Source organism: Theobroma cacao, chromosome 5 (genome assembly GCF_000208745.1).
Source record: "Theobroma cacao cultivar B97-61/B2 chromosome 5, Criollo_cocoa_genome_V2, whole genome shotgun sequence".
Taxonomy (NCBI): Eukaryota; Viridiplantae; Streptophyta; class Magnoliopsida; order Malvales; family Malvaceae; genus Theobroma; species Theobroma cacao.
Window position 1 is genome coordinate 2,275,044 of NC_030854.1, and position 10,781 is coordinate 2,285,824.

At 33.7% G+C, this 10,781-nt stretch overlaps 1 protein-coding gene across 1 annotated transcript; it reads right to left on the reverse strand.

The window, feature by feature from the left end:
• LOC18597845 lies at positions 5,409 to 6,433 on the reverse strand. Its single transcript, XM_007027083.2, has one exon. It carries the CDS (start codon positions 6,010 to 6,012, stop codon positions 5,590 to 5,592), a length of 423 nt encoding a protein of 140 aa, XP_007027145.2. The 5' UTR covers positions 6,013 to 6,433; the 3' UTR covers positions 5,409 to 5,589.

Below are 10,781 nucleotides of genomic sequence, written 5' to 3' on the forward strand. Positions count from 1 at the left end.
TTAATATTTTAAATAAATTATCAATTATTAATATTTAAAAAAAATAAAATAAAAATTAATCATAATAATATTTAAAATAAATAAATATTAATATTCAAATGATTAATTATTAATATTTTAATTAAATTCTAGATTATTAATAAATAAAAAATCTAATAAAATAAAATGTCATATAAATAATAAAGGGTGTTTTTTTCTTTTTATTTTCTATTCCTTTCTTATTCAAAAGTTATTGTTACCAACCAAACACTACAATAAGTCATAATAATTATTCCTGGTCTATTCCCTTTGTCATACCAAACTAAGTAATAATTATTCTATTCTATTCCCACCTCATTCAATTCCCACATAATAACTATTCTATTACATTCACTTGTCTATCCCGCCAACCAAACGTACCATTAGAACCAGAATACTTTATGGAGACACAGCCCCTTATCCACAGCATAGAGCTCGATGGGTACCCAAAGCCTCTGATACTGTGAACAAGAAGTCCTAGCTAAACAGAATCAAAAGCCTTTTTGAGGTTTATCTTCAATGTACATCTAGGAGACAGACCTTTCCTCTGGCAACCTCTCACAAGTTCTTGGGCCAGAAGAACATTATCCTACAAGCTCCTACCTTCCACAAATGCACTCTGGTTTGCACAAAGCATGCTTGGTAAGCACTTCTTAAGCCTATTGGAAATGAGCTTAGTACATAATGCATTTGTAAATGGTGGAACAACATGAGATAGGTCTGAATTCAAAGATGGAGGAAGGATTTGGTACTTCAGGGACTAAGTTAATAATGGTAGAATTTATGGCTTGAAGCGTCATCAGCCACTGTAGACCAAGCAGCCCTAAAGAATTGTGCAGTATAACCGCCAGGGCCATGGGCTTTGCTTCCATTAAGGGAAAATGTAGTAGACTTCACCTCTTCCTGTGTAATGGGAGCCTGCAGGATATTTCTAGATTCATCATAAAAGGATGTCTTCAAGATGGCCTTAGCCTCATCAACAGAGCAACTCTCCACTTCATCATCAATTATTCCAAGCAGCTTAATGTAGAAATGGATATCCTTTTGAGAAACAAATTTTATTGTCATATGAATCTTAGAGGAATTTCCTGGCATTATTAATTTTATGGAAATAGGCTGTTTCTGATCAACCTCTTATCAGCTACCAATAAGTTTATCAATCCAGCAGAGACTTTCTTTTATTCAGCAACCAAGTCTGCAGATGTTGCATGAGAAAGAAGGCTGTTTTGTATAGCAGAAAGTTCTTGTCCTTTTTCTTGAACTCGCAATGAGATGTGGCTGAAGTGTTTCTTATTAGCTTCAACAGCTTAGGTTTCTGGTGCAGTACAAACATAGGGCGACCTGTAAGAGGACAGTCCCAGACGTTGACCACAACTTCCAAAAACTCCTCATGCTGGGTCCAGAGATTAAAAAACTTGAAAGGCCTTAGGGGGGGATACAATATCAGAGTTAAGTTTGATGAGTGCAGGACAGCGGTCTGATATCCCAGGGCTCATAATTCAACAGCAGAAGAAGGAAACGCATCCACACAAGCATCATTTATAAAACTCTATCGAATTTCCCAGCTAAACATTCTTTTGGTCTCTCATTACAACGAGACAAAAGGAACCAGTATAAGGATGGTGCATTACCTGCAGCTGCAATAGACAAGGCTGAAAATCCTTAATGTCACTCCCGGGAACTTGAGATCCATCATAATCTGAATCTTCAGATACATTCTTTATGATGTTAAAGTCCCCTGCTAACACCCAGGTAAGGTCCGAGTGAGAGGCATGAAATGCAGTTAATTGATTCCATAATCGTCTTCTAAATAATTAAAACCTGACTTCAGCTGTAGTAATGTGACAGACGATGGCCTGATCAGAGCTGGAGAGAAGTGTTACTGATAGCAAATTTTTCCAAAGAGTCCATATTCTACCATCTACATCATTCTTATAGTTATGAAGGGACTGCCACCCCTTAAAACCCAAGATTCTATCCTTATTCTTCTTTTCTCTAGTCTCAAGAATACAAATTAAATAAAGGGTCGGTTTTTAAAATAACTCTTAAAGATAAGATGTTTTCAAAAATAATTTTTATTATAATTTTAACTATTTTTGATCAAGTTGAATAAAATTATCCTTAATGAAATTACACGTTATGATGTTACATGCCATATACAAAAATATATTACACATCATGATTAGGTTATTACGCGTCATATGTAAAAACATGTGACATTTCATGGTTAGGTTGTGACACGTCATGTACAGAAACATGTGACATGTCATGTACAAAAATATGTGACACTTCATAGTTAGGTTGTTACACGCTATGTTGAAAAAATACTGTTGTTACACGTCATGTACAAAAACATATTACACGTTATGGTTGAAAAAAATTATTACACGCCATGTTAAAAAAAATATTATTATTACACGTCATGTTAAAAAAATATTATTATTACACCTCATATTCAAAAACATTTTGTTACACTTTAATGTCTAAAATGTTGTTGTTATTTACGAACTAAAACTTCAAATCCTCTCAACTCTCTTCATTTTTTTTTGACAATTTGGCATCGATTAAAATGTTTCTAACATATTTTCATAAATCAAAACATAAATTTTCTTATCTAAAACACCTATTTCAACCAAAAATAAAAAATAAAAAATTTTTAAACCTAGATTTATAAATTTTAATTTTTTGAGTTTATTGATGTCTAGGTCTCGAATTGATTCAATTAAAAACTATTTCAAACATCTGTGATCATTTCTACCGTTTTAGTTTTACCGAAAATACCTAAAAATCAAAATTTTCCAATAACCACCGACCCAAGCACATCAAAACCATTGCTTGGTGTCTTGAAAACGCAAAAAAGAGAAATCTGAAAATATGAGAGAGAAATCGGAAGCATAGCAGACAAATGCCGAAGAGAAAAATCGATAAAATTTGAGAGACTGTGATGATGAGAGAGAGAAATTATAAACACAAATAGAAAAAAATTATGATAAATGATTTAATTTATTTAAAATAATTTTAAAAATATTTTTGTCGAGTCATAACTGAATATGATTAAAAATAATTAAACTTGATGATTATTTTTAAAATATATTTTTATCAAGAAAGTATGTTCCTCGTAATTTTCCTTTAAAGTTAAATTAAATCAATCTTTAAAGACAAAGGTAAGACTTCACCTCCTGCTTCGTGGGATCATTCAATCCCCTAAAGTCAGAATATTCACAAAGAACAAGAGCAGGTAAGAACATTGTCAACAACAGGATCACCTGTTTGACTAGAATTCACTCCCATCTTCTTCTTGGCGTGATTGTTCCTTTTCCTCTTTTTGGATTCCGCTTATCTCACCAGTGCAGACACCCCTGCAGCAGCTGCTCTTGCGTTTTCAGTATTGTCAGGACATTGGAGTTGTTTCTCCTACACAAGTATCAACAACAACTGAAAGTGCTGGGGATTTTTCCACTACATCCTGTTTCATCTGTTCTTGGGGCTTAGGAACCCACTTCTGCTCGGTTTTCTGGCAGGTGGCACAGGATTATGATTAGGACGATCTTTAGTAGGATGCCCAAAGGTTGAACAATGAGCAGGGGATGCTCTCAACGCATGATTAGCAGGCTAACCCGTGTCTTAACTGATTTTTCCTCCTTTCGGCCTAATTTTCTCGATTAATCCACTTTCTTTCCTAGTTTCTTCATAACTCTGATCTTTCTTCTCATTTTGATCGATTCTTTTTCAGTTTTTCCATCTCAGCTTCCTCTCCATTGATCTCAACCTCTACAACCGTAACCTGAGATTCAACTTTCACGTGTCGAGAGCTTTTTACAGCCCCCTGTAGGTATATCTTCAATCCCCCTTTTTACAACTTCTTTTAACTTAAACTATCCAATTTTTTCATTGTTATAAGAAATCTATTTTCATTAGAAAGATGGTAAAGGGTATCTTCTCCTGTCAGTTGAGCAATGATAGCAATAGATGAAATGATGATAATGCAGAACATGACCAAGGCAAAGTTTCATTCATTATGATGAGGAATAATAAAATGTTCTCTGCTTTATCTCTTTCACAGAAATTACTGATTCATAGTTCCAGGGCCAATTGAATCTAAACCCTGTTAAAAAAAATTAACATGAACTAGAAGTTATAGAGAAGTAAAATTATCAAGTGTCTTTCACCTTCTTACAGGGTGAAGATATCCAGGTAACTGGTAACAAGAGAATTCAAAGAGAAGGGGAAGTATTGAAAGCGGAAATTCAGCTTTCTGTGCTTCCATTCCAGGTTTTGATGAGCTCCGAAACAAGCAAGAAAAGGGTACTAGTCATTATAATTTGTGTCGTAGAGTGCAAGCATGAGGAAGTTTGGTGACAGCTATGATTGTATGCCCAGAGTCCAGCCTTATCAGTCCATGCTCTCCTTTTCCTTTCTTAAGCCGTGAAACTCCTTTTCCAATAAAAACGTTCTTCACAATAATTGCAATTGATGAAAGGGGTTCATAATTTACAGCAATTAATGCCCACCATGCTCCTTTTGCACCAAAACTCATGATAAATTGAAAACATTGTAGACAACTAAAGTAAAGGCAGAGGAATGTTGGTCAGCAATCAACCAAGTAAATTCCCAAGTGTCAAGTTTGATTATTATGATCAGACAGCTTAAGTTTTAAACTTTTTCACAAATGGGCAGAGGTAGGAACTCAAAGAACTCTGATGAACTGGTATGGATGCAGTGATATGGAAAAAGAAATGTAATCCTCCTTTTCTTTATCTCGCTCTCACGTTTTTCAATGCAAGGAACACTGGCCTACACCTACTGACTTTGGTGGTGAAAGAATTCCGCCGCAGCAAAAGGCTTTGCACAACAGACAGAATTCTTTTGACCTGATCGGCGGTTTATATTACTGTTCTTGGGGTTTGGGCAGTGGAATAAAGTCTTCTTTGTTTCTTTTGGAAAAGGGTATCCAATGCCTGCGTTTCTTTGTCAGTTTGACCTGATGCAGCCTGTCATTTTCAACAGAGCTGAAGACCCAAACAATAAAGTATACTCAGGTCTAACAAGCTATCAGAAACTCACTTGCTGTCACATGAAAATATGAGCCAGCTAACAGCTGGTAAAACACTTGTACAAAAGGCATAGAATTGAAGGTGGTCAAAAAGGATTTTGGAGAAGTATACACTCAGCTGAACTACTGATGGAACTTTTTTAACAGAAATAACTTTTTGCTGTCAAATTACTTTAAAAGAAGACAAAGACACAGAATCTGAAATTGAAATGTTAAAGGCCTTTAAACCCTTTAACTAGGGATTCAAGAAATGATGGCAAAAGTAAAAATTAGTCTATTTAGAGATGTGGAGAGAATAAGGATGAATTGATGAAATAAAAATATTCAGATGAAAGAATATCAGACAATTCTTGCAGCACATTTAATTAATGTACAAAGATACAAGTCCCTACTCTCTCTTGACTTAAGACATTTCACATTTCCACAACTTAGAAAAAACAAGTTAATTAAACCCAAAACCCTTTCTCTTCAAACATGGCTAAAAGAACAAAAACCAAATAATCACCCCCAAAAAAGCTTCAGAAGAAAGCATTCCTTTGATCCACAACATCTACACTGGCAGAGCAAGACAGCAACCTATTGAAAAACCTGAAAAATACAACCTTCACTTTCCTCCATACGAAACACTTTCTCCTAATGCGTCTCTTTTGGCTGCTGTTCCTCCTCTTCCCATGAGCCACCTTGTCTTTAACTCTCCCAAAGCATTTCACAGTCTTTTCAGGCACAGTTTCTTTCCTGGAGAACCTATAGCTCCTTAAGTACATCTGCCTGCAGGAGATACCGTCAACAACCCTAGGGTGGCCATGCATGCCTGAGCTCCTTGACCTCACAAACTCTGCATCCGACTCTGGCCACTTGTAAAGATTCACGTAGGTTGCCCTGACAGGCACCCGGGGGTCTCTAGCATCATTCAAACAACTAGAAATGCAAGCAGATGTCATTTCTTCCAAGGGTTTCTTTTAGGGTGTGGGCAGAGTTTGATCAGATTTATGAACTAGGTTTTTGAGAGTTATAAGATTGAACAAAGCTTAGATTGCAAGAAAAGATATATAATGTAAAGAAAGAAAGAAGGAAGAAAAAAGGGTGAAAGCCAGGGAGAAATGGGCAAATGGGGTTGGTTCCGAGTGGGATTTATCATGCCATGACTTAGCAGAAATGAAGGTGTTTCCAGCAGTGGTGTGCGCTGTTAGGCAAAGAGTGGATAGGCTAATGATGTTAATTTTTTATTGACCAAAATGGGCAGCCATAAAGTAGATTTGTAGTTGATTGAATGCAGTCTCGGGGGTTAATTATGTAAACCCCACAAGAAGACATTGTTGAGTCTGTAATTAAATAAGCATCACGCGTGGTTTGCAGGCATATTTGTCAAAAACTCTTTGACAGTTTCTTTCGTTCATACAGTGGAGAAGGTTTTAATTCGATGGGGAAATCAACCTAATTTCTTTGATCACTCTTTTTCCATATTCACAACGTTGAAAGTGATTAAACTACAAAGCTTTTGTTGCTCTGACTCTCTTCCACCGTATTTGCATATGGCTCACAATTTACATGTGAAAACTCCATAAACATGATTGGTGCTTCCCAAGCTTAGAAGATTCATTCACTTAATAGCTTGGAAAAACCCAAATCTCAGGATTTTCTCAGTTGATTGTTCTACATCTCCTGAGTTCCTATCCCTTTGCTTTGCACTCAACCATGGGGTTAGAAAAAGTGCAGCCATTTATGGTCTTGCATGAACAAACAAGAGGTGGGTCATTGTGTTTTGTAGGCTTCGAGACAGTCAGCCCATTTCTCCTTGGACAAAATGGATTACATGAGACTATGAGAAATGGCCTGACTTCCAAGGAGCAAAGTTCAAGCTCAAGCCCAAACCTTTCAGAACTAACAAATGTAATTATATAGGCCCCATCATCAATTCAATCAGAACAAAAAAGGCTTTGATGGACCCTACAAAAGCAAGCATCCCAGACAAAGGCTCTGTTTGTGTCCCATTTAATGATCGTCAAAGCCAAACTTCTTTCTCAACATTTCTTCCCCGTCTTTTTCTGCTCTCGGGTTTTCCGCAGACATTGTCTTGGTCTTCATCCACAGGCCTGACTTTCTTGCTGATGTAACCTTTGTCATTTGTTTCTTGTTCAAGTCCTCGTGATTTTGACTCTTGTTCAAAAAATTCCATCAAACAGTAATTTCCACTTTCCTTTTCTTGTCACAAGAAAAGTATACGCTTGGAAATTTGGGAACCCAAAGCACAACGTCCTTCACCAACTCTACAAGTTCAAGGTCTTTGTGGAGTTCTAAGTTTCCCGGACCCTTCCTAATTGCCTTTCTTATTTTCTTTATTTGCATTTGTTCAGGAAGAAAATCAATGCAAGAAGTCTGTTTTAGACCACACCTGATGGCTCATCTCACGTTGGATTTGAATTTTAATCAATCAACATTAGTGATTTAAACCTACTCTTTAGAAAATTTTATGATTTAAATCTGAAAACATATTGGACTAATAATACTTAAGCTCGAATTATTACAAATTGTACTTAAAATTTTAGTCAATTGAATGTGATATATCATCCTAAATTTCACATGAATATGACTATTAAAATAAAAAAATATTTGATACATTATCGAGTTATTAAATCTTAACACCTTATTAATGATTTATTATTTTAAAAAAATAAAAAAATTAATATTAAAATCTAATGTCATTTTTAGATCTCATCAGGATTTATTTCTTTCAAAATAATACTTCATTAATGAAGTATCAAGATTTAATGACATGATTGTGTACATAAATTATACACTATTAACGTATTAAATATTAATTTTGTTTAAATTTACATAAAATTTTAAATAGATTGAACTAATAATACTTAAAATCGGGTCGGATTGTTACAAAATACATATCAAATTTTGTTCCAATTGAATGATTGGTAAGTAGCTTTTTAATTTTTTATAATAAAAAAGTTCAAATTTTATTTTTTAAAATTAACAAAATTCAATTTTTATTTTTTAAATAAAAATTATATATTAATTAATGAGTAAAATACTTACTTTTGATGGGAGCCATATGCGGAATTTTTGAGCATTAAAGATCAGGAGGATAGTGGGAGTGGGAGTGGGGGACATAAAAGTCAATGTCCGGCTTGGAATCTTTACTTTGAATGATTACGCAACTGTTTGGAAGCGGGTTGATGAAATCCCTGCGGCCTTTTCCTAATGTAGAAAATTCGTACGTAGATTTGCCCTTTGCTTCTCCATTCCACTCTCTCTGTTTTTAGTCATAAATGGTTACTTTTGAATTCTCTAATTTACCGTATTCTTCTCATTTTGATCCTCCATGGTACTTGAAATTATATTTAAGTCCCTTTGTTTAATCCACCAATTTGGTATTTAATGGTTTGGAATCTCAAAACCTTTTTGGTCATAATTTCTAAAAAAGTTGTGATACTTTTATAATTATCCATATAAGAGTGATTAATCGAACAAAATCAAGCAAGAAAAGGGTTTTAAAAAATCAAATAATATTTAAATAATACATCTTTTAATTGTACTCAAGTATTTAAAAAAACTAATTTTTTACTGTGGATGTTAATTTCAAATTCGAATCTTCGTATAAAAAGAAGAATGCTTAAAATAAGTACAACACAAAATTTTTTATTATGGATGTTAATAAATACGTTATAATCAGATACTTATATTATCCAATCTGATTGAAAAAGAATAAAGTATTTTATAATCTAATTTAGATAATAAAATTATTATTCCTTACGTGTTTAGATTAAAGATTGGATTGTAATCATAAAAAATAAAATCCAAATAAATCATTAAATAATATTGAAAGAATTTGACGAACAAATTAAAAAAAAAATGATGGCAGATTTTTGTTTTGTTTGACGTCATATATTAAACAAATATTATTTGATTTGAGTCAAATTGTCAACAGGGTGAAGCCTTCCCTGGATCACTTCATTTAATATATATATTTTTTTAGAAAAAAAAGAAAATAAATTAAAAAAACTCTTGGGGTTGGATGAGAATGAGAAACTGGGAAGCAAAGAGGTAGGGCCCACGGGGCAGATTGCCGCCACGACGAAGACAGATTTCGAATCAAAAACTTTAACCCTTTGCTATGGCAAATGGACCATTTTTGAGAGCAAACCTTTGACTTCCTTTGCCCAACGGGTGTGGATTCAAACCCAAGAACATTCCCAGAAACCTCCAAGGCACACCCCACGAGGCGCTTCTTATTCATTGCTCATTGCCAGCTATTTACAGTTATTACCCCTGAGTACGGTAGATATTTCTTTGGTTCGGTATCTCAAATTAATTAAATGTTTTGTCCAATTTTGTCCTTGATCCGGGGACCAAATTAATTCAATCAAGTTAGATCAATTCGTCTCCATTTTTTTTTATACAAATTTGGAGATTACTTTCTTTGCATTCAAGCAAGCTGAGTTAACCACGATATATAAATATTAAGGTTAAAATTTTAAATTTTATTTAAGATAATATCTATGAATAAAGTGTAATTTTATATCATTGTATATCTTAACATAGTTTTTTTTTAAAAAAATTCAAAATCAAAATATTCTTCTATTTTTTTAACGAAATAATTTTTTATAAATTTTTTTTAATCAAATTAGAAAAATACAATAATAAAAGTTGTATTCGAAATTTGATTTATTACTTTAAGTAAAGTGATAAATTTGAATTTTATCTAAAAATAATCAACTATCTAATTTGGATAGCAATGTAGTAACAAATCTTTTTTTGAAAATTAATATTTATTGCCTGATTAATACAAGGAAACTAATCTCAATTACATTATTTAAAAGTAAGCTAATGGCTCCATCAAGTGGTCAAAGGTAAGTTAAAAAAATCTCCTCAATCAATATCCCCATATTCATTATGAAATCTGCAATTATATTGAAGACGCGATGAACCTACACCTCTCAATTTCTCTTAAGCAAAATGTGTATGACTTCGATTAAATCTGAATTTAAATAAAAAAAACTAAACGTGAACGATAATGCATCAACCACTAATTTATTATAAACGGAAACATCAAGACGACTAAACGTGGATAATAACACACCAACCATTAATTTGCTATCAACTTAAACATCCTAAAAACCTTATTCCCATACACGCGCGAGATCTCTATAGACACCCAAAGTACTAACAAATTTTTTCCATGTCGATAAGTGACAAGCTTGACTCTTCTATTCGGATTCAATAATGTTAAGCTTTTTAATAGCTAAACATCAAAACAAAAGTCTAAGAAATGATTTTGAATGGAATAATAAGGCTAGAAATGCTTGGGAAACAAGTATTCGTGAAAAATTGAAAGTGACAAAACTATGTTAAGCAATAGAATAAGTGAAGGGTCAACAGACTTTTCTTGCATGGTGCACATTCTCACGAGTTTCCTAGTCCCATTTTTTGTTGATATTGGACATGCTTTACCTCTGGCCTAAGTTTCTCCAACCTCAAACAATGACTAGACGCATATTTTCCCATAGGATAAGTCCTTATCATTAGATTAAAGTCTAAGAAAAACAAATGGCGTCGTCCCAACTAAAGAATAGTATGCGCATTTTCTATGTTGGCTTTGCTTCACCTTTTTTTGACCATTGCTTCATAAAGTAGTGTATTTGTCTAATAAAGCTTTTTACGCTCTTGTCTTGAAGCTTCCCCTTTTATGACCTTTTAC

Coding starts and splice junctions, on each gene's coding strand:
- LOC18597845 (XM_007027083.2), bottom strand. CDS start 6,012: ATGACATCTGCTTGCATTTCTAGTTGTTTGAATGATGCTAGAGACCCC.